At 35.7% G+C, this 19,062-nt stretch overlaps 2 protein-coding genes and 2 long non-coding RNA genes across 6 annotated transcripts; 1 reads left to right on the top strand and 3 right to left on the bottom strand.

Moving 5' to 3' along the window:
* The first annotated feature begins 681 nt into the window (after positions 1-681).
* LOC114931953 (uncharacterized) lies at positions 682-2,515 on the top strand. Its single transcript, XR_003819790.2, has 3 exons — positions 682-1,001; positions 1,285-1,439; positions 1,902-2,515. It is a non-coding gene; the product is annotated as an uncharacterized LOC114931953 (long non-coding RNA).
* On the bottom strand, positions 2,253-6,726 carry LOC114931951 (sodium channel protein Nach). The gene is made up of 9 exons (XM_029304110.2): positions 5,949-6,726; positions 5,593-5,809; positions 5,228-5,485; positions 4,993-5,134; positions 4,731-4,808; positions 4,378-4,605; positions 4,140-4,291; positions 3,914-4,017; positions 2,253-3,839 (listed from the first exon to the last, which is right to left on the bottom strand). The coding sequence occupies exons 1-9, from the start codon at positions 6,229-6,231 to the stop codon at positions 3,721-3,723; spliced, it is 1,581 nt and encodes a 526-aa protein (XP_029159943.2). The 5' UTR covers positions 6,232-6,726; the 3' UTR covers positions 2,253-3,720.
* A 68-nt stretch (positions 6,727-6,794) lies between these two features.
* Positions 6,795-11,685, bottom strand: Pka-C3 (Protein kinase, cAMP-dependent, catalytic subunit 3). 2 transcript variants are annotated; one of them, XM_085482532.1, is made up of 5 exons: positions 10,439-11,685; positions 8,552-8,714; positions 7,896-8,159; positions 7,284-7,614; positions 6,795-7,130 (listed from the first exon to the last, which is right to left on the bottom strand). In XM_085482532.1, exons 1-5 carry the CDS (start codon positions 10,527-10,529, stop codon positions 6,984-6,986), a joined length of 996 nt encoding a protein of 331 aa, XP_085338658.1. In that variant the 5' UTR covers positions 10,530-11,685; the 3' UTR covers positions 6,795-6,983. The 2 variants fall into 2 exon arrangements, with proteins under 2 accessions (XP_085338658.1, XP_085338660.1); XM_085482534.1 differs by lacking the exon at positions 10,439-11,685 and adding an exon at positions 9,315-9,555.
* A 2,364-nt stretch (positions 11,686-14,049) lies between these two features.
* Positions 14,050-17,221, bottom strand: LOC114931996 (uncharacterized). Of its 2 annotated transcripts, XR_003819793.1 has the most exons (5): positions 16,911-17,221; positions 15,903-16,180; positions 15,334-15,510; positions 14,393-14,636; positions 14,050-14,320 (listed from the first exon to the last, which is right to left on the bottom strand). It is a non-coding gene; the product is annotated as an uncharacterized LOC114931996 (long non-coding RNA). The 2 variants fall into 2 exon arrangements; XR_014924484.1 differs by having other exon boundaries at positions 14,393-15,510.
* Between the last annotated feature and the right edge of the window lie 1,841 nt (positions 17,222-19,062).

Genomic DNA, 19,062 nt, shown 5'->3' with positions numbered 1-19,062 from the left:
TAATTATAATTAAAATTGCTACAATTTTTTGCTAATTGATCACTTATCTAATTGCTAAATGACTAATTAGTTATTTATGAGTTACTGACATTATATTTTATCAGATTGACTCAATATATTATATATAATTTAAAATATTTCATAGATCTAAGTTTAAATTTGTTTTCGTGGATAGTAATTTCTATCTAGTGCGAAATATCTGGTACGTGTTTTATGCGTACGTGAAAACGTGTTACATAACGACTAACTGGAGTTCAGGTCGGAAGTGTTTGTACATTGTCCACATTGAGATTGATGTCTGACTAAACGAGTTAAATTTAAACCGAGGCTCGAAAATGATGGACGGCCTTCTATATTGGCGCACATCGGTTGAAGAGTGAAAGCTCAATCGCGCGCAACCGAGTTTCTGGCAATCCCCGGAGTCGAATGAGTTTTGCGAATAATATGAATTGCAATTTTCAAGTTATGCTTAATGGCCCCAAGGCATATTAATTTCACAATGATCTTGAACCTGTCAACTTGTCGCGTTTCGTCGGTTTATTCGGCGAAACGATCCAGAAGTCATTTTTATCAGGAAGTTACGTCTAACATTTACAATGCCTTAATATAACTCCGAGGTAGCGGAATTCGTTATGTGCTCTCCGATATTAGCTGATGGTGGGATCTGCTTCTCTACCAATCCTGAAGCAGAAGACGGTTGGTGAGAAGGTGCGACACGGTATGCGCGAATGAACGGGTGGGGTTGCTGGTGGTTCCTGGAGGAATTTCGGGATCGCATAGAGGGTCCGAGTGCGCGGATCCTGCGCCGGATGATCTAGTCTATCATTGCACGTAAGACGGCGAGGAACGTATTCCTGAATTCGAGTTACCTCGAATACAAACAATCAACAATTTTGTGTTTTCGTATATATAATAATAACGCTTATAATTAAAAATAAAATTTCAAGCATTATAGCAAGTTTTCGTTCGAAACGTTCGCAAATTGTGATAATTCAAAATTCGTGAGTATATCACTGTTATTCTTCGATTAAAGATCGATCAATTGTCTGCAATGAGATTAATTAAAATATTAGTGGAACTTATGATAATGTTATAAATACAATTTATAATTGTTAATTACTGGAAATTGGTTCAATATAAAAAACAAGATAACAATTAATAATATTATTTTGCTTCAGATATATATAAACTTAGACACGAATGATTGATTTATGTTGAATAAGAGTAAGATAAATTTATCGGGGGTAAATATATAGTAATACATTTTATATGCAAACAATACAGAGCGTGCTCTCCATACTGATAAAAAAATGCCACGATCAGCAGCCAACGAGACGCAGAACATTTTGATGACATACTTCATCCTTATTCTTCTATTAATTTCACTTTGGGTATTATACTCGGGGTTATTCTTTTAATCACAGCAGACATTCCTCATGGTAAGTTACTATCAATAAATATATTTGAATTTTGATTTTATATACAAACTACTGATTTTCAGTAGTTTGGATATAAAATCAAGAAGTGGATTTTCAGATTTTCTAAATATAATTTTATTTCCATTTTGGTATCGAATGACTTCTGCTTCTTTTTTGTACCAAAATTATTTGAATTATAAATATATTTATAACATTAAATATATGTTGGTATATATATGAGAAATTGCATAGAAGACTATGATATTGAAGATATTGTTACGTTGGTCGTTGAAATCTCCGAACAGTAGGTGCAATTTCAATTTCGTTATAATTGGACATTAATTATATTCATTTTATGATCATTCTCTTATGCTACGTTTCTGTGATACTACATTATAGATCAATCACAATTGAATTATCAACATAACTTAAGGAAATATCTCGATTTGCACTTCAATTATCTTAAATATAATATGTTTTTAGGGTTGAAGAACACAGGGAAGACACCTTCAAAAGGAGGATGCATTTGGAGGATCCAAGATGGACACCTCAGCCTTCGAAAAGCTTATCGATTCTCACCATCACTTATTACATTTTCTCTTGGTATCTAGAGACACATGTTTTATACAAATCGCTTTTGATTATTTAATGACCGATTTTTACGACAAAAATTATTCAATAATAAATTCACTAGAAAATAGGAAAATTTTAAAGGGCTTACTCTCTCTTCTATCATCTTACGTCTATTTTTTGTTACTCTGTCGTGGAAATCGGCCATCTATTAAAAATTAATTATTTATATTACAATAATTATATCTGCTAAGGAATGATTAGCAATGGACACTTTATCTGCACTTAAACCAATTTATTATCTCATTAACATTTCTCTAGTTAAAATTTACATCGTCATTAAACTATGCTCATTTGAAATCACTGAAATAAATATATCAAGTCATATGCGTTCATATCGAGTCCATCTCGTTTATTTGATTTGATTGCGACATCTAGTTTCTTGAAATTTGTTCGTAGTATATCTTCAAAAAAAATCTATTACTACAATATATGTTACTATAAAATAAATCTCTTCGTTTAGACTACCGGCTGAAGTTTATTTTATGATTTATTTCGTCTCTCCGAAAATAATTTGTGCTGCTATACATATTGATTAGCTGTGATCTAAAAAATATATATATAATTATGAAAAATGATTTTTGCTGCGAAGTGTAAATACAGAACGGTGTGGAGAGACGCGGAAGGTGTGTCTGCGAAAGATATGTGGGCGTTTACTCCAAAAATAGTTGACGCTTCCAGCTCTCAAAGTTCTCGACCATACGTTCACGTAGAACTAAATCAGTATTTTCGACAGCATTCACAAAAATAGATGACGTGATTAGTACACATTTCAATGTTTCAAGGTGCGCAATTAACCCGCGGTGCATTAAAAGCTTTCAAATATTGCATAAGACAGAGATTCCTAAAACCGTATGACTCGAGTATCGAATTACTCGCTTATTTTATTCGAAACTTCTGAGATATTCTTCATGATATAAATATCCACTTTCGTATCTGAGAAGTATCTTCTCTTTTTCACGATATCTTATTCAACCATTTTTATGTTTCTTATACTTGCGAAATTAAATAGCAAGTTTGCTGGTCTTTAACGTCTCGCGGGCTTCTGTATTTTTTTTTGCTACTTCTTTCATTTCGATAAATCATCATCTTTCCATGTTGATTATTTTGAGAACTATCCCTTATATTATTGCCAAAATTAATAAACAGGTGCGTGCAGGTGTCGGTGACGAAATATACGTATATCACAGGAGATAAATTTATATATATATATGTATATTAATGAAAATTGATCACACATTGGACAACCGAGAAAGTACCTAAAGAAGAACGAAAATTGCAATAGTATTATCCGTATAGTTTGGTTAATTTCTGCACAATTTGTGATTCTAAAGATTGTCGGACACGATTATAGGACACTCGTAGTAAATCTTTTCACGGGCGTGGACTTAAATGTTACGGCAGCGCTCCAGTAACCGCTCGAAATAGATCTAATCGTTCCAGATTCGTGATGCTGACGATGCGGCACTCGTACACCCAGTAAACGATCTGAAAAACGACCTAAATGTCGACAAAAAGGTGGCAGTCATTTTTTGCACAATTTTTTTTCCACGATTACTTATTCATGACAATGCGATAAGATATATTATAATTAACGAGCATAACATATATGGTTCTTTATCTTACGTACGATATTTGGTACATTATTAATAACATTTCCGGTCGATGATGATTATTTCGATTTTTTGGAGTTATAATAAGAACGAAAAAATAATTCGAAGAAATAAAAAATTTCCACGGCGCTTATAAAACTGGCTCCCAGGAAAAGACTAAATATGCCGCCTATGGATGCTGAAAAATAATTTTTTTTAAATTAAGACTTTGAAACAATTTATTATATGCAAATATATACTATAATTATTTACCTAGCAAATATAATTCATCAGCAATCGGTATTGTATTTGTTTGAGTAAAAACGTCGCCATTATAAAATACTCTTAGAACAGATTGAGTGTCTGTAAGCTTCCGACTAGAAGAAGTAATATACATTCTATACATATATGTAGATATGTATGTATGATTATGTGCAAAGAGAAGAGAGAAAAATATTTCAAGAATAACAAAATTCATTATTATTTTATTATAACTTACTACATCGGTATAATATTGAAATCGTGACTATTATTTAACAACAGCGAGGAACTTCGTACTTCGTAATATACATTCCAGCATGGATTTACACATTCACACGTAAAATTTCGTTTTATCATAGAAAGACAGTCGAAATCTTGAAAATTGCAGATCTACAGGCATTAAAGTATATTAATATATGTATATAAAGCTACACGTGTTGAAGAAGACCGACTTTTGAAAAGAATCTCTTAATTACTCTTAAAGAATATTTTTCTGCTATAGGTGTGTAATAATATGGCAAGCAATCACAGGTTTCATAAATAGCGTCGATAGAGCAAACAGTAAAACAGTTTGAATATCTGTATGTAGGAAAATATTTCAACTTGTTAGTTTTTTCGTCTGCACAATGGGGGACCAATTTACCGCGACTATTTCGATAATAATATTCGCCGATCTCTCGCTTGGTAAATGGAATCACAGAGACCTAAGTATCAAATATAATTATAAACAATTACAAAATAATTATATATTGTGCGAGAAACATACTGGAAAAATGTTTAATGATTTTTTTGCTATAATATTACGTGAAGAAATCTAATATTCGATTACCCGCAATTCTTGGTTTATTTGTAAAATTTCTCTAGTAGCTATAGGTCCGATATATTCCAGAGGATGATGAGGAAATATCTATTTTATAAATATATATATAATTAATATATGTATATTGGATGTATGCAATTGAAAACAAGGAAAGATAGAAAGGAAATATCTCCATAGAAATGATTTTTATGACTATATCATATAGAAATATAATTATTTTGCATAATACTTCAAAATATTAAAAACAAAATATAATGTTAATTTTATATACCAAAAGACCGACGGAATTTGTCGCAAATCTGATGGATTTATTATCTTCGGTTAAGTTCATCAAATCTTTTCGTATGACAGCTATAAGATTGGCTCTTGGTCCAAACAACATAGATTTAAGAAGATCGGAGTCCTGCGTAGTTCTAATTCAATCAAGAAATTTGATTCGAAATAAAGCTATATGCGAGTGAGACAATTAAATCAATTCGAATATAAATAAACAAATATATAATTACCTGCCAGTCCTTATGTCATCTTGAAGAAGATAATTAAAGGAACAACACACACCCGAGAAAGTGTAAGAAAATTTGAACAATTCGCTGCAATTCGTCTCAACTCCCTCCCACCAACAGGACTCAAAAAAGTCTTCGCAAGGTCGCATAAGTTGTAAAAATTTTACTATTGTTAGATCGTTTGCGTTTAACAGAGCTTGTAAATCATTTAAGTACCTTCTCCCGGCGGTAATATGATTGTTCGTAAATAGGACACCATATCTGAGAAAATATAAAAATTTCCAATTAAATATATAAATAGTTTAGATATTACCAAAGTTGTGTCTTTCAAGATTTGGTGTCATTGTTTTAATAAAAAATGTACATACTTGAGCAAGAACATCACCGTTTCGTTATTCATATTGGGTGGCAACTTTAAATCTTTCAATACTTTTAAGCGTCTTGCAATCGGCGGTACTACTAATGGACACACAGTAATAGCTGGGAAGGGTACCAGAGCTACTGGGCTATGAAACGATTCAATGATGGTACGAGTCGGATTAGTACTGTAACGTATCCAGGTTTTCCAAAACATCCAACTTAAGACTAAAAGAAAAATATCGCTTATATCCGACGAATTATAATATATCTTAAATGTATCGTTGCACGCTTGTATTAAAGTATAAAATATTTTATAAAAGATTTATATATATATATTAGATCTCTTTATATATTTGTTACTCACATAAAAAACTGCCAATCATAATTAAAGTCCAGAAGACCTTTCCGAGAGTGGTGGATTTTATTCGTAATTTGCCAAGGTATTTCACACCGTGCAGCGAACTGTCATACAGATATTCTTGCAGTAACTCACGGGCAATTTGTTTCGTATTTTCTCTCGGTTGATCACGATACGATTTGATGTAGCGATCGAATAATTCATTGTTTGTTTTCTTCGAAATTTCCATTTGATCCACTATGATTCGATTCACTGCATGCCTTTTCTTTCGAAAATCGTTTAGCATCATGATGCAGACACGTTAGAACGTTTATTTCTTAATATTCTCTCGCTAATGATCACTGCTGCAGAATGCCTCGCTTAATATACCGACAATGTTTCTTCTACGTTAAATTACTTTATACTATTGTTTGACCAGAATTATGAGGATTTTATCGCACGTGGAGAGTTATATTGATCAAACATATAAATATTGCATGTCAAGGTTCGCTTTACATTTTTTATTATGCTTTGCAAAATTAATCAAATGTAATCGATGAAAAACTATTATATTTCGTTATCAGATAAATACAGCATGTATCTTGAGTGAATTCATTTTCTGATGATCACTGAAATATGATAAATCGATTTTATTCAACGTATTATTATAAATTTAGAATGCAGTGCAATATACATAGCAACATAAGATAAAGATTTTGTCAAAAATTTGTACAAGTAGATAATTAGAATTTATAAATTCGTCAAAATAATACTCTATTTTTTATTTACAAAATTTTACGAGAACAATGAAAACGGAATGCCTAATCTAGAGAAAACGCACACATACAAATAAATAAGCAATATACGCAACCAAATATAAAAAGTCATCTATTTACACAGAATAGAAAATTAATTATCAAACATATATGTCATGTATGTATTATCGAATTGTGATCACGTTTGGTTCTATACCACAGAGTGAATTCTTCTATTTAGCGCACAGTAGTGCCTCGATGAAATTGCGTGCAAAATATTGTGACTATTCGATCGATCGTACTATTGTCAAAAATCTTGGAATAGAGCTAGTTGATCTGGTGGTAAAGGTGGTTGAGAGCGCCAGTCGGTTTCAGGATAATCGTCGAAGCAGCTTGCATCACCTGGCGCTTTCACACGTGGCCTTATCGGAGGTGTCAAGGCTCTTTGCGGCACCTATGAACATGGATCGATGATTCAACTACGATTTTCAGGATATCACGAAGGACAGAGACGCAAGCGATAATTTTTCATTCCCGTTATTTTTTATTTAATTAAAAGAAAAAATCTCGGATTACCGCGAAATTAATTAAATTGATATAAAATTACCAGAGGCCACTCGACTAATTTGAACCATCGATGCCTTTTGATGTCTTCAGCACCCTGCCTCATGTTTCCCAATCTCTTCGTCCTGTCGGCGACCAGTAATTTCTTGATGAGATCTTTCGCGATAGGATCCATGTGTTTCGGCCACTCTATCCTACCACTCAGGATCTTCTCGTAGATTCCAAATGGATTGTCGTCAAAGAACGGCGGATATCCCGCCAGCATTTCGTATATTAAAACACCTAACGCCCACCAGTCCACCGCTTTGTTGTGTCCTTTACTTTGAATTATTTCCGGCGCCAAATATTCTGGCGTACCACACAAAGTCCATGTCCTAAAAATAAATATGTTCAAAAATAGGTGGTCTCTATCAATTTAAATTTTTTATATACAAGAATTAATTTGAAAACAATTATAATATATGTATATTATACATAGCAATTTAATACTATATAGAAATAAATAATATCTAGATATAGAAATATATATATATATTATATTAAATATAGCAATATACAGAATATTAAAATATTTAGAATAGTTAAATCTGGGGAAACACATCTTATCGATTTATTAAATATTATTTTACTGAAATTCTTTTTTTAATCGACTCACCTGTCTGTAAGTTTTTTCGAAAAGCCAAAATCGGTGATTTTTAGATGGCCTTGACTGTCTAGGAGAAGATTCTCCGGCTTGAGATCCCTGTAAACTATGTGCTTGCTGTGTAGATACTCTAGAGCACAAACTAATTCGGCCGCATAGAAACAGCTGGTAGGTCCGGCGAATCTTCCGGCCGCTCTTAGATAAGAAAAGAGTTCTCCACCGGCAACGAACTCCAGTAGCATGTACACTCTGGCTTCATCTCTGCCGCTCCAGAGCCTGAAAAGATGAAAGACAAGCTGAAAAACAAGACGAAAAACAAGCTGGGTTGTTACGCGAGCAAAATCTCGACTTTCGCAATTCTGATTGAAAAAAGCGTTTTCTCTCGAGAACGTATCGATTTCTCTCGATTCTATCCGACTGTTTAATCGCACAAACTAGTCAATCAGCATTGTGTATATCGCTCTCTCTAGTCCTGACCACACTTTAACGATCTTCGCGTAAATCCTTTCCTTGACCGACAAACGCATCACTTTCTTTATTCCTTTGGATATGATTACATCTCATGTTCGAAGTAAGAAGGGAGGAGAGAAGAAGGATAATTATCGTTATTTCAAAATAATGTATTTTTTATACGATTAATAATGATAATATATAAATATAATACTTACATGTTGACGATAAAAGGATGTTTAACTTCTTTCAGGATTGTGATTTCGTTGCGCAAATGTTCGACTTGCTTCAATCTGATCACATCGACCATGGAAAGGATTTTCAGAGCGAGAGGTGTTCCATGGTGCCTGCAGAGAACCACTCTGCCAAATGTGCCTGTGCCTGGAAATTGTATCGACATTTTTAGGTAAATATATTATTTGGAATTTGCATATGCGCGCGAATTTATCTATATCTATATAAATTAAACTTGAAATCATCTTGAAATCATTTTATACCATATCAATTTTTATTATTTGTGAATTAAATTTATAAACTTTTACTACGCAAAGAGAATTTTCTCTTAGAATTTACCCTGAAAATCATAATAATTATGGGCCAATATGGTATAGATTTTATTAGAGTTATTAGATTTTATTAGAGTTTCTCTGATTAATATTTACACCACACTAAAAAATATTAATGTCCATAATAAGATATAAAATATGTTCGATTAATTTTACTAAGAACATAGTAAAATTTACTATGTACATATTTATTTTTTATTATAGCAAATATTAATAAAAAAACTCATAAAATTCTTCCAATTATTATAATTTTCAGGGTAAATTCAAAGAGAAAATTCTCTCCGTGTACGCTCTTTGCTTTGACGGTTTTTTCTTCGCTAATGAAATGTATATTCTTATTTTTATCGTCAATCTAACAGAGTAAAATAAAAATATAAGTAGTGCAAGACAATTTCGAATAACAAATAACAAGTACCTGCTGCTGCGAGATATTATTTATTCGAATCAATCATTGAAGTTAATTGCCAACGCTCCCGGCATTCTTTTTTAATCTCAATGTGCATTGCGCAGTGCGCTCTGTTTAATGCACTTTCCCACGAATGCAGGTGACTCGGTTGTTCCAGTTAACGTACCGTAACCAATTAGCGTGCGCGCGCAAATGAGCTCTGGCTAAATTAAACCCCGAAATTGACCATCACATTGCAGCGCGGCTACCACAAGGTTTAGCATATTTATGCGCGTATATATTTACTCTCTGAAAGAGAGCACGGTTTGTATCGGAATAGCGAAATTGGCTGCGTAGCAAAAGCAATACATAGACGTCGTCTACCTAAAGCTCGGAACAGGTGTCAACGGTAAAACGACGACGAAGTGCTTCCGGTGATGGCGTAGACGCTTTAAATAACACGAATTTAGATATAACGTGTCGCGCGAATAAAAATTACCCGGGCAATACAGAAGTCCAGGAAACGTTTAAAAAATTAAGAAAAAAGTAATTTTAAAAATTAAAAAATTTTTTAAAGCGTAGTTACGTTTTATAATTTATTTTATAAGTACACATCTAAGGCTAAAAATAAAGAAAAAAAAAAGAGAAAATTTTACGTACACGTGAATCGAGTATCTGCAATTTTCCGACCACTCTCCCACATAATTCCGGCTTCAACAAGCAGTTAAATATATACTGGATACCCTCTCACTCTCCAGTGTCCCACTTCCTTACTTCGAGAAAGATACTTTATTCTTTCCCGCTTGTTCAAATTTGTGATTCAAAATATTATTTTTCAATTAAGTATATTAATTTGATTCTATTTGCGTCTTGTTATTCTTCATACTTATATAATTTCTTATTGACCTAATTTCTTTTATTGCTTAGTAACATGATTTTCTCAATTTGTAATTTTATATATAAAAATTTGTACAATCTTTTATAAGTACATTCAGAAGTTAAGATAATGCATTTAAGAATTTTAATTGATTTATTCCGGGCAATTACATGATTTGAAAAAATATCCTTATATACAGGTGAGAATGATAGTTAAACAAAAATTTAGAAAACTGTGTCTTTAAGAAAGCATCTCTATTATTTTTTTTTGAACTTACCGATAGTCTTAATCATTTCTAAATCGTCAATATCGTATCGCGGTGGATCCTCTTGCGATCCCTCGTCATCGGACGTAGTATCTCCCGACATCGTTTACGGAATACTGTCGAGTCAAGCGTCGTCGGAGAAAGTTTCTGATTTATTTCTCCCTCGACACACGTGGAAAGAAGAAAGGAAATCCCGGTTCAACGATCCACACTGTGATATTCTTAGACCACGTACTGACGACGACTCGGTCTCATATCTGTTCTTCGTGACCTTTGCTCGTAACGTGATTCTCCGAGTAGCTTCGTTAATTTTCAATGTGTAACGTCGATGCAAATTCAAATTAATACAAACCAGGCGTTCTTAATTGCCTTTGAAAATGGAACAGGTGTTTCTTGAGATTTGTTAAACACTTTTTAAAAAAATATCAACGTGAACGATATTACTTTCAAGTTCTCCCGTAAAGTATACTGCTCGAGAGTCGATACTAACGTTTCTGTCAACGATCCTTTCCTTCTTTCTGCCTCTCACTCGGAGTGAAAATGTGTGCGTTGATTTTTCATAAATGTCATTTACCAATGGCAAATGGGTATAAAAGCATGTAAAATCGAAAACAAGTTTGCTTTCTACGTTTTCACGCACGGAAATGCGTAAATGATTTTATCGGTGATTTTATGTAGAGAGAAAGGGAGAGAAAAAAAGAGGGAAAAGAGAAAAAAATCTAGTCTTTTCGATTAAATATTTTAGGAAAAAAAAAATAAAGAAGAAATGAGTTGCAAACACAAATTACGTATTTGCAATCAGAACGCCAGCAATCACCCTTCACTTATTTAAGTATCCCTATAGATACATATTTCATGGACTTGTTAAATAAATAAGCTGTCATTCTTATTAACCTTAAGTTCAACGTGTCTCACGCTGCACAATAGTGCACTTTCAATATTTCATAATTCAGAAATAACACATTAGTTAATTTTGACAGGTAACAGCTGAGCACCACACGTGCGTAATTGTCAGTCGTTAAACCGTATCTGCTTCACAGAAACGTCAAACTGCACAAACACCAATACGATTTCTAACAACAAACGTCTCGAGCACGTACATATGCAGCATAATTATTTCATTATCGTTTTTCTACGTCATTTGGCAAATCGATTGCAATCTTTGTCTTCAATCGAAGAATGATTATTGTGTCATCCTTGGACCCTGCGCAACATGCGGTTCGGATGCCAACCAGAACTAAACTGGTCACCGAGGGATCTCAAAAGGCTGTCTATCGTTCTGTTGCCCCCTCTCTTTCCTTTGACCCCCCATCCCCCATTTGCTCCCACTTCGCCCACTACTCTCACTGAACGTCTCATCTATATCACGTAGCCGAAGAGATTTATAAGGATTGTGATCGATCCCCCGGAAGATAGCCGCGAAATATATGGAAGTCATTGAGACAGAAGTGAAAACCCAGTGCAAAAATACAAATCGCCTGATTTAAATTACGGTCGATTTCGTTTTGGCACACGCCAATGCAAGCGTACGCTTGCGTCAACCCCCACAAATAAGGGAGCAACTTTGATCAAAGTTTATTCTGAAAATCTTGAGATTAATTGTAACATTATTTTTTTTCTCGTAGGATGAGTCTGAGACGCCTAAAATTCATTTTATGAATCATTCTGAACGATGATTGTGCCTCCAAAATTTTAATAGTACACTCATCGAGAGGAGAGATCGCTGCTTCAAAAGAATCGACTTACAAGTCTCTTTATCAACGTGATTCATTAAGATCTATATATAGCGAGATATAAAAAAATTCGCTAATGTTGTAATCATCTTGAATCATCTTGGACATCCTGGAGTGTCCTCGTCGTCGTGCTGTTTCGTAAATCGATTATGTGCTGGTGGCTGTTGAAAAGCGGTAGAGCCGGCTCTGCTGACGATCGAGCGATTCCTTCGAATTTCGACTTATTTTTGAATTTGGCGATCGTCCAGATGCATTTTGCCACCGACGCTCGACGTCGCGATGACTGACGACAGCTATTGGTCCCCGCTACCAGCGAGCCCCCATAAATCGTGGCTTTTATATTTATCGCGATGCGCTCTCGATTCGCGAACGCATCGAAAACACGTTCGTTGATTGTATCAAAAAATAAAAAAAAAAACATTTAACAACGAAAAACGCAATTTTTAACAATTTCATTGATTGAAGATCGTGAAAAAATGTCAGAATGAGTAATAATAATAAATTACCATAGTCACGAGTTCATGACTGTGTCCTTTCGTAACTGATATTTGGCGTTTCGTGATGTTATGTTTAACGTCAACATCTGTATGCGATTGTTACGTAACAAAATAATACAGCGTAAAGCTGTAAACGGCGAATTGCATATATCGTTTATTGCGCCAGCTTACTTAATAAATTATTGGCTTGCACCTGTGTTAGTCGCACACGGCATGAGAACGCGATTGAACTTATTTAATTATTTTGTCGACGCTTCTGCGCCCAGCAAAGTTAGAAAAATTCCATTGCGTGCTGATCTTGTATCGTTATGTTTCAATATTCGTGTTTCACGGTATGATTACAGAGAGAGAGAGACCGAACTAAAAATAATAGTTTCCCGGAAACTCCATCGCGCGATGTCATTCGATTGCCAAGACGAGAGAGTATAAGCCTTAATAATTACATGTACCGGCTTCTCGTACAAGCATATTCTGAAATAGCTTGTGATTATGAGACAGCGATACTGGCTGTCTTTACGAATGGAATAAGCAAACGTATATTGAATTATGTAAATGCTTCGGTCATCGATTACTTAATGAAATACGACAAAAGAACCACGGTTGCGTGGCCGATCGGTCTTAGAGATACTCTATTGAAACATACGTGATTTTCTTATCAATGGATTTCGAATACAATAGATTGCGTCAGAGAAAAATTTATATGATTCTTAGCAATGCGCATCGCAATGTACTGAGACATTTTTTACATACAATATATGATAAATACATATTTAACAAGAAAATACACTTCGAAAGAGACCCCTGATGCTAACAATAAGATGAAGAGGCTGATATTCGGTTACAAACTATTTTTTAGAATCACCCCGTTAACATTCAGACCGAAACATCAGTATTGAATGACTGCCGCCATATATCAGTTAATAGCGATGTTTATATGCTAACTCGAGAAACAAATGTGTTCCATGAGATTCACGAGTTTCGTCAGACGAATGCTTTTAGCGTCACTTTGCAGACGCGAATGAGTTGAAGTCGCTGATATATTTTTTGCGAAGTTCTGATTTTAATCGTAAGTCAATATTAGCATTCGCGATGATATAGTAATCGAAGATTGATGGCCCGTAAAACAGCCGCGAACAACAGAAATGCATTACCAGAGAAATATAGAATTTGGCTAGCAGTATCCTTACTAGATCTGATTGATCGTGATTTATATAAATAAATTTATTTTGAAAATTTACGTCAAAAAATATAGAAGTTTACTTTTAAAACTATAAGACGACCATTATAACTGTGGACGAAGATATCAAGTTTTCACAATTCTGTTCTGTTTTTTTTCGTAAAAATATCTTATTTTTTTGTATAATTTATCAACGTAAAATTAGAATCATAGATGCTTTGTCTCTCATTGATGTAAAAAAATTCATCAGTCTGATTTTTTCGATTCATTTACCGATCGTATTATTAGCGCGCATAAATAATAATACTTCTCGCACTAGGAATATTATGTTTTCTCTTGTTTGGAACGAAATACACTTAATACATGACGCTGTCAAACCGCAGAAGTGTCTGTATCTTTCAAGGACAGCGAGTCTAGGAAGTCGTTGGTCAGCATGATGTCAGCGTCGCCCACGATTTCTGGATGTAGATCAAATTCGTGTGGGTATCTAGGAACCAAAAAAAGAATATAGACACGTCGCTCAATAATACGTTATCGCAAAATTGCCTGATTGCCGTACCATTGTTAATTCCCCGACTATCCTTGCCAGACATGTACGCTTGAGCGTCCAATTTTCTGAATGTTGCATCCGTTGATGTGTCATTGATTAATGTGCTTCGTTAGGTTTGACGTCTCCGACAACTTCATTATTCTCATCCTTTGTGAAGGTACGGTAGTAAAGACTATAGAAACCGAGAAGTTTGTAGGCATGCTCCGTGCTTCATGCTTTTCTCGATAGTTACGAAGCCGACATTTTCCGCAGCCTAACAATGATTAGCATGAGTCATCGACCTACCTTGTACGGCGCTTAAGCGAGTATCCGCGTGCATACAGATACATTTCTTATTAACCGTCCATATGTGTGAAACATGATGTAATGATTCGAACAATTTTTATCCCTCAATTATTTACCCGGAATTACAAGACGGTTCTCAAATAGATCTGAATAGCGATATAATTTTTATTTGCACACAATTGAATTTAAGTTTCAACTAAGAACAAAATTTATCTTTGCTCGTCGAATGTGCGTGTATATCGTGATATTTTTATATATATATATACAGGGTGTCTGACATAAAGTGTCACACCGAAAATATACAAGTACTTCTCGTTATTTGGAGACGATTTTTTTTCAGCAAAATGTCGAGGGAGGCCATCATTTTTCGCATGTTTCCAATTTTTGCCATCATGTATCTCTTTATAACTAACCCTTAAATCAAAATTTTATTAAAGTACACTCTACTTGAAATTAATTGGAGAATGTGGTTTTGTTAATATTTTATTTCCACAAGGCTTAGTTTCCGAAGAATCCTTTATTCTCAATCGCTTATAACTCGAAAATAATTGATGCCTCAATATTTTTGTTGAGGAAAAATTCTCTTCAAACAACAAGATCTTGTATATTTTCGGTGTGACACCTTATGTTAGACACCCTGTATATATACATACGCACGCACATACATTAAAGAGAGTCAGGCGAAAAATATACGCGTGCGTGTAGTTAATCGGAGGTTCCCAGGGAGCATGCAGGTTTCGCTCTGTGTTTTCAAGCGATCCCACGGCGACTTCCGGTTCCGCGCGTCGACTTATCCACTTCCCGTTGCTACGACAATTTTCCGCGAGTATCACGCAGGGGCGCTAAAAAAAGTAATAACGCTGTTATGCGCACGCACAGGTCACGGTTCGCTTCTTCATCCGAGAGATCCAATGTTTCAGAATTTTATCGTTCGTTATTAATTACACACATACACGCTGCATTAATTATACATTAATCCCGGTGAAATCTCTCGCGTCGTCATGAATTATGAATGAAAAGTAACTATACGAACACGAGTTTTCGCGATAAAAGAAGCGCAATCGGATGAAAATATCTCAACGACTTGTTTATTTAGAGGAGGAATGCGCCATGTAGATGTAACAACGTGGAAAAAAATGTGAACGACCGAAAGATTGAACGCAGAAATGAGACGTTACGCGTTTTTCTTTCCACTCCGTTTATATATCACGCCCAACATGGCACAGGTGCTTACCTGGCGAGTCAGGATGCAGCCAGGCCTGTCCGTTCGTCTGACCGTCGTGCAACTCAACCTGAAACCGGAAGCGCCACTTTCTGGCCTGCTGCCCACGAACAATGAGATCGAGAGAGATTCCTGGGAGGACGTGAGCACGATCGAACTACGAGGTGTTTTATCGACAGCGGAGATCGAAAATATTCATTTCTCCGGCTGGAAACGTACGAATTGAAACTTCACGTCCAGTTGCATAAGCGAGCCGTGCTTAGAACATCCAGTCGCTACTTCCTGTATTGCTTCAAATCAGAAAAATATCAGATTAATTTCCTTGTCTTACCTGGATGTTTTTTTTATAAGAACTGTTGCTGTATTTAATTTTTTTGGTATTATTAAGAATTTTTATTGGCATTTTTCTGCTAACATTTTCTCCAAAAGTTCCTCTTCAGTTAATTCGTAACGCAAGTTTGCGAATGTACCTGATAAGAGAATAATTTTAAAAAAATGGTTGATAAAGAATGGCTAGCGATATTGTCGTAAGAGTGACTTGTGGACACATCGCAATACCGTACAATATGCGACACGGGGACAATCGAGAAAATCTTTTCACGGCCACTATCGTCACGTGGCCGCACGTACGTGCAGCAACAGGTGTGACGCAACAGGTAATCAAATGCTGTTACGATTTGCTCTTTATCGAATCCATTGACTATTTCTCGTGCTTATCTACTATATTTGAAATTACATTCCCTGCGCATTAATTATACTTTTTGATGATTATTTCGAGAGTCGGGGGAGTGGGGCAAAACTTACCCTATTCCTACTTGGATTCCATTTTTATTTCTTTTTTTTTCGCGTCTATAAATTAATTTAATAATTGTTTTCTCTAAGGAAAATAATTATAATTACCCAAAATTATAAGAGTCATGAAAAAAAATGCATTTGATAAAAGTCACATCATTAACCGCGTGCAAACCATCTTACAACGTGGAATAAATTTTTGAACGCAAATATTATATATTACCTTACCCTCGATCGATTGAGCGTAATCACAGGCTGGAAGAAACTTCCATGGAGCTGTCGTTGCTTTTTCCGCGAGAGATGACGAAGAGCATGCGCATTTACTTGGCTTAGTCGCGCGACAGGTGGTGTGTGACATGACTTAAACCGCGTCGCGAATCTGCCTGAGGACCTTGACGCGGCCTTTTTTTTCACCGGACATTTTCTTCTTCTGCCTGCACCGGCTTCGTTTCCGGTTGGTCCTGTCTTCTCTCCGTTACGCTTCTCTCTTTGTCGTCTCTGCTGCGGGCATTTCGCTCGACAAATGCGCCTCCGTGACTATCATACACGACTCTTTGCGGTACGCTCTTGCACAGGAGAGGGCCGTTGCTCGTTGCCAAGCGGTTGCTTGCCACGTGTACGTACGACGCTTCCGCGGCTCGTAAAAATAAAGGAAATAGGGCCGCGCGACCTGCTGCTCGTCATTCTTGCACTGCAAGAAATTTCAGCTCAGCATCTAACCCTAATTATTCAAAAAAATAGAGTATGTAAAAAATATCAAAGCAGAATCTTAAAGGAGACTTCGAACACAACTCGGCAGATTATTATGATTAATATCTTGATTTATCGTAAAAAAATATTGCCAAGTCTGATTAAACTGAATTGTGAAGAATAATGAATGTAAAAAAATGTATAAAATATATGAAAAATATGAAATGCTTTATGAATGCATCTATAAGCGCAAAATAGCAAGAAATAAAATTTTCTTGCTTCGCATATGAATGATAAGGCGGAACAACGTTAGCAACGAGCTAACGTTCGACCGAGTTGTTCAATCTGCGTGTAAGTTTTTTCAATACGTACGTGCTCGATGTTTATAAACCGATAGCGGGCGTCGATGGAGGTTTTAGTGTTGCGGATACGCATGCAGAAGAAAATAATTTTCCCGGGCTTATCGCGTTGTAAGGCCGGACGCTGTGTATGACACGGGAGCTCCACGGGCTTGTTGCTTAAAATTCCCCGTGAATTCTTCCAGTGCCATTTACAGAATCCAAGCCGATGGACAAGCCGAGGAAATTGCACGAGGACGTCGGATTTTCCATCTTGGTGTCTTGCTCTGACGCTTTGAATGATATAATAATGATCGATACATCGATCTTCGAGAGAAGAAACAGCACGTTGCGAGATTCTCTAGACGCGAACGATCGATAAAAGTCGTTTGCACCTTCATTGAAACCTTCGATACGAGACCTGTTGTATTTTCTAAATATTGAGAGCCGTTCTCCCTCTCTCGCGCAGCTATTGTCGATTCGATGTCGCATTGAAAGATAAGTCCGGAATAAATCAAGGTGAAAAAATGTAGCGGCATAATCAAGACGATTGAACGATCGGACGATTGTGACGGAGTAATATAGAATGGATTATTAATAGCACGAAATACAATTTGCGACAACGCAAATGGATCTTGGTATTAATAGTCCGATAGTCGAAGTTTACTTTGAAAATTTCGAATCGTAAGTTAAGTCTTTTTGGAACGGAATCAATTTGTCTTTGCGGAGGAAAAGAGGACTCGAATGAAAAAAAAAAGTAATCAGAGGAAACGACGAAGCGGAATTGTCGGAGGTAGTTCATAGTTTGTCGATTGCTCCTTTCCCCCTTCTTGCTCTTCCGTCATGGATCGATGACTCTTCCCGGAAGCCGTGTCTGCTAGATCTCGCGGAGCGCCATGATTTGTTCTCCAGGCGTTCTCCACGCTCGTCCTTCAAACTCTCGTCTCAGTGTCTGTCTTTCTTTCTCTCTACTTGTACTTGCTCCTCGATTTGCTCGCTCTCACCCACAAAATCGTTCCCACCGATTCTCTTCAGGTTCGATCAGCGTCGCGCTGTCGGGTTCTCCATCTTGGAATATGCTTTCTGTCCTCTTCATCTCTCCGCAGGCTATAATCTAGTGAAGTATCCATCTATCTCGTTCTCTCCTTCCTCTTTTTATTCCTGTTCTCTTCTAGTTATTTCTACGACGTATCAGAAATCACGCAGTCTCTTCCAGTTATGGTTATGGATTTGCTGGCACACTCGAGAGATTCGTGTGCCTCTCTCTTCCGTAGTGAAAATATTCACTGGCCCAAGATTAATTTCAATTAATGTTCTGTAATTAAAAGGCAGTGTACTTTTGATACAGCTTT

Source organism: Nylanderia fulva, unplaced genomic scaffold (genome assembly GCF_048542155.1).
Source record: "Nylanderia fulva isolate GAGA-0341 unplaced genomic scaffold, ASM4854215v1 Scaffold10, whole genome shotgun sequence".
Classification (NCBI taxonomy): domain Eukaryota; kingdom Metazoa; phylum Arthropoda; class Insecta; order Hymenoptera; family Formicidae; genus Nylanderia; species Nylanderia fulva.
This window is presented reverse-complemented; position numbering and strand designations above follow the sequence as displayed.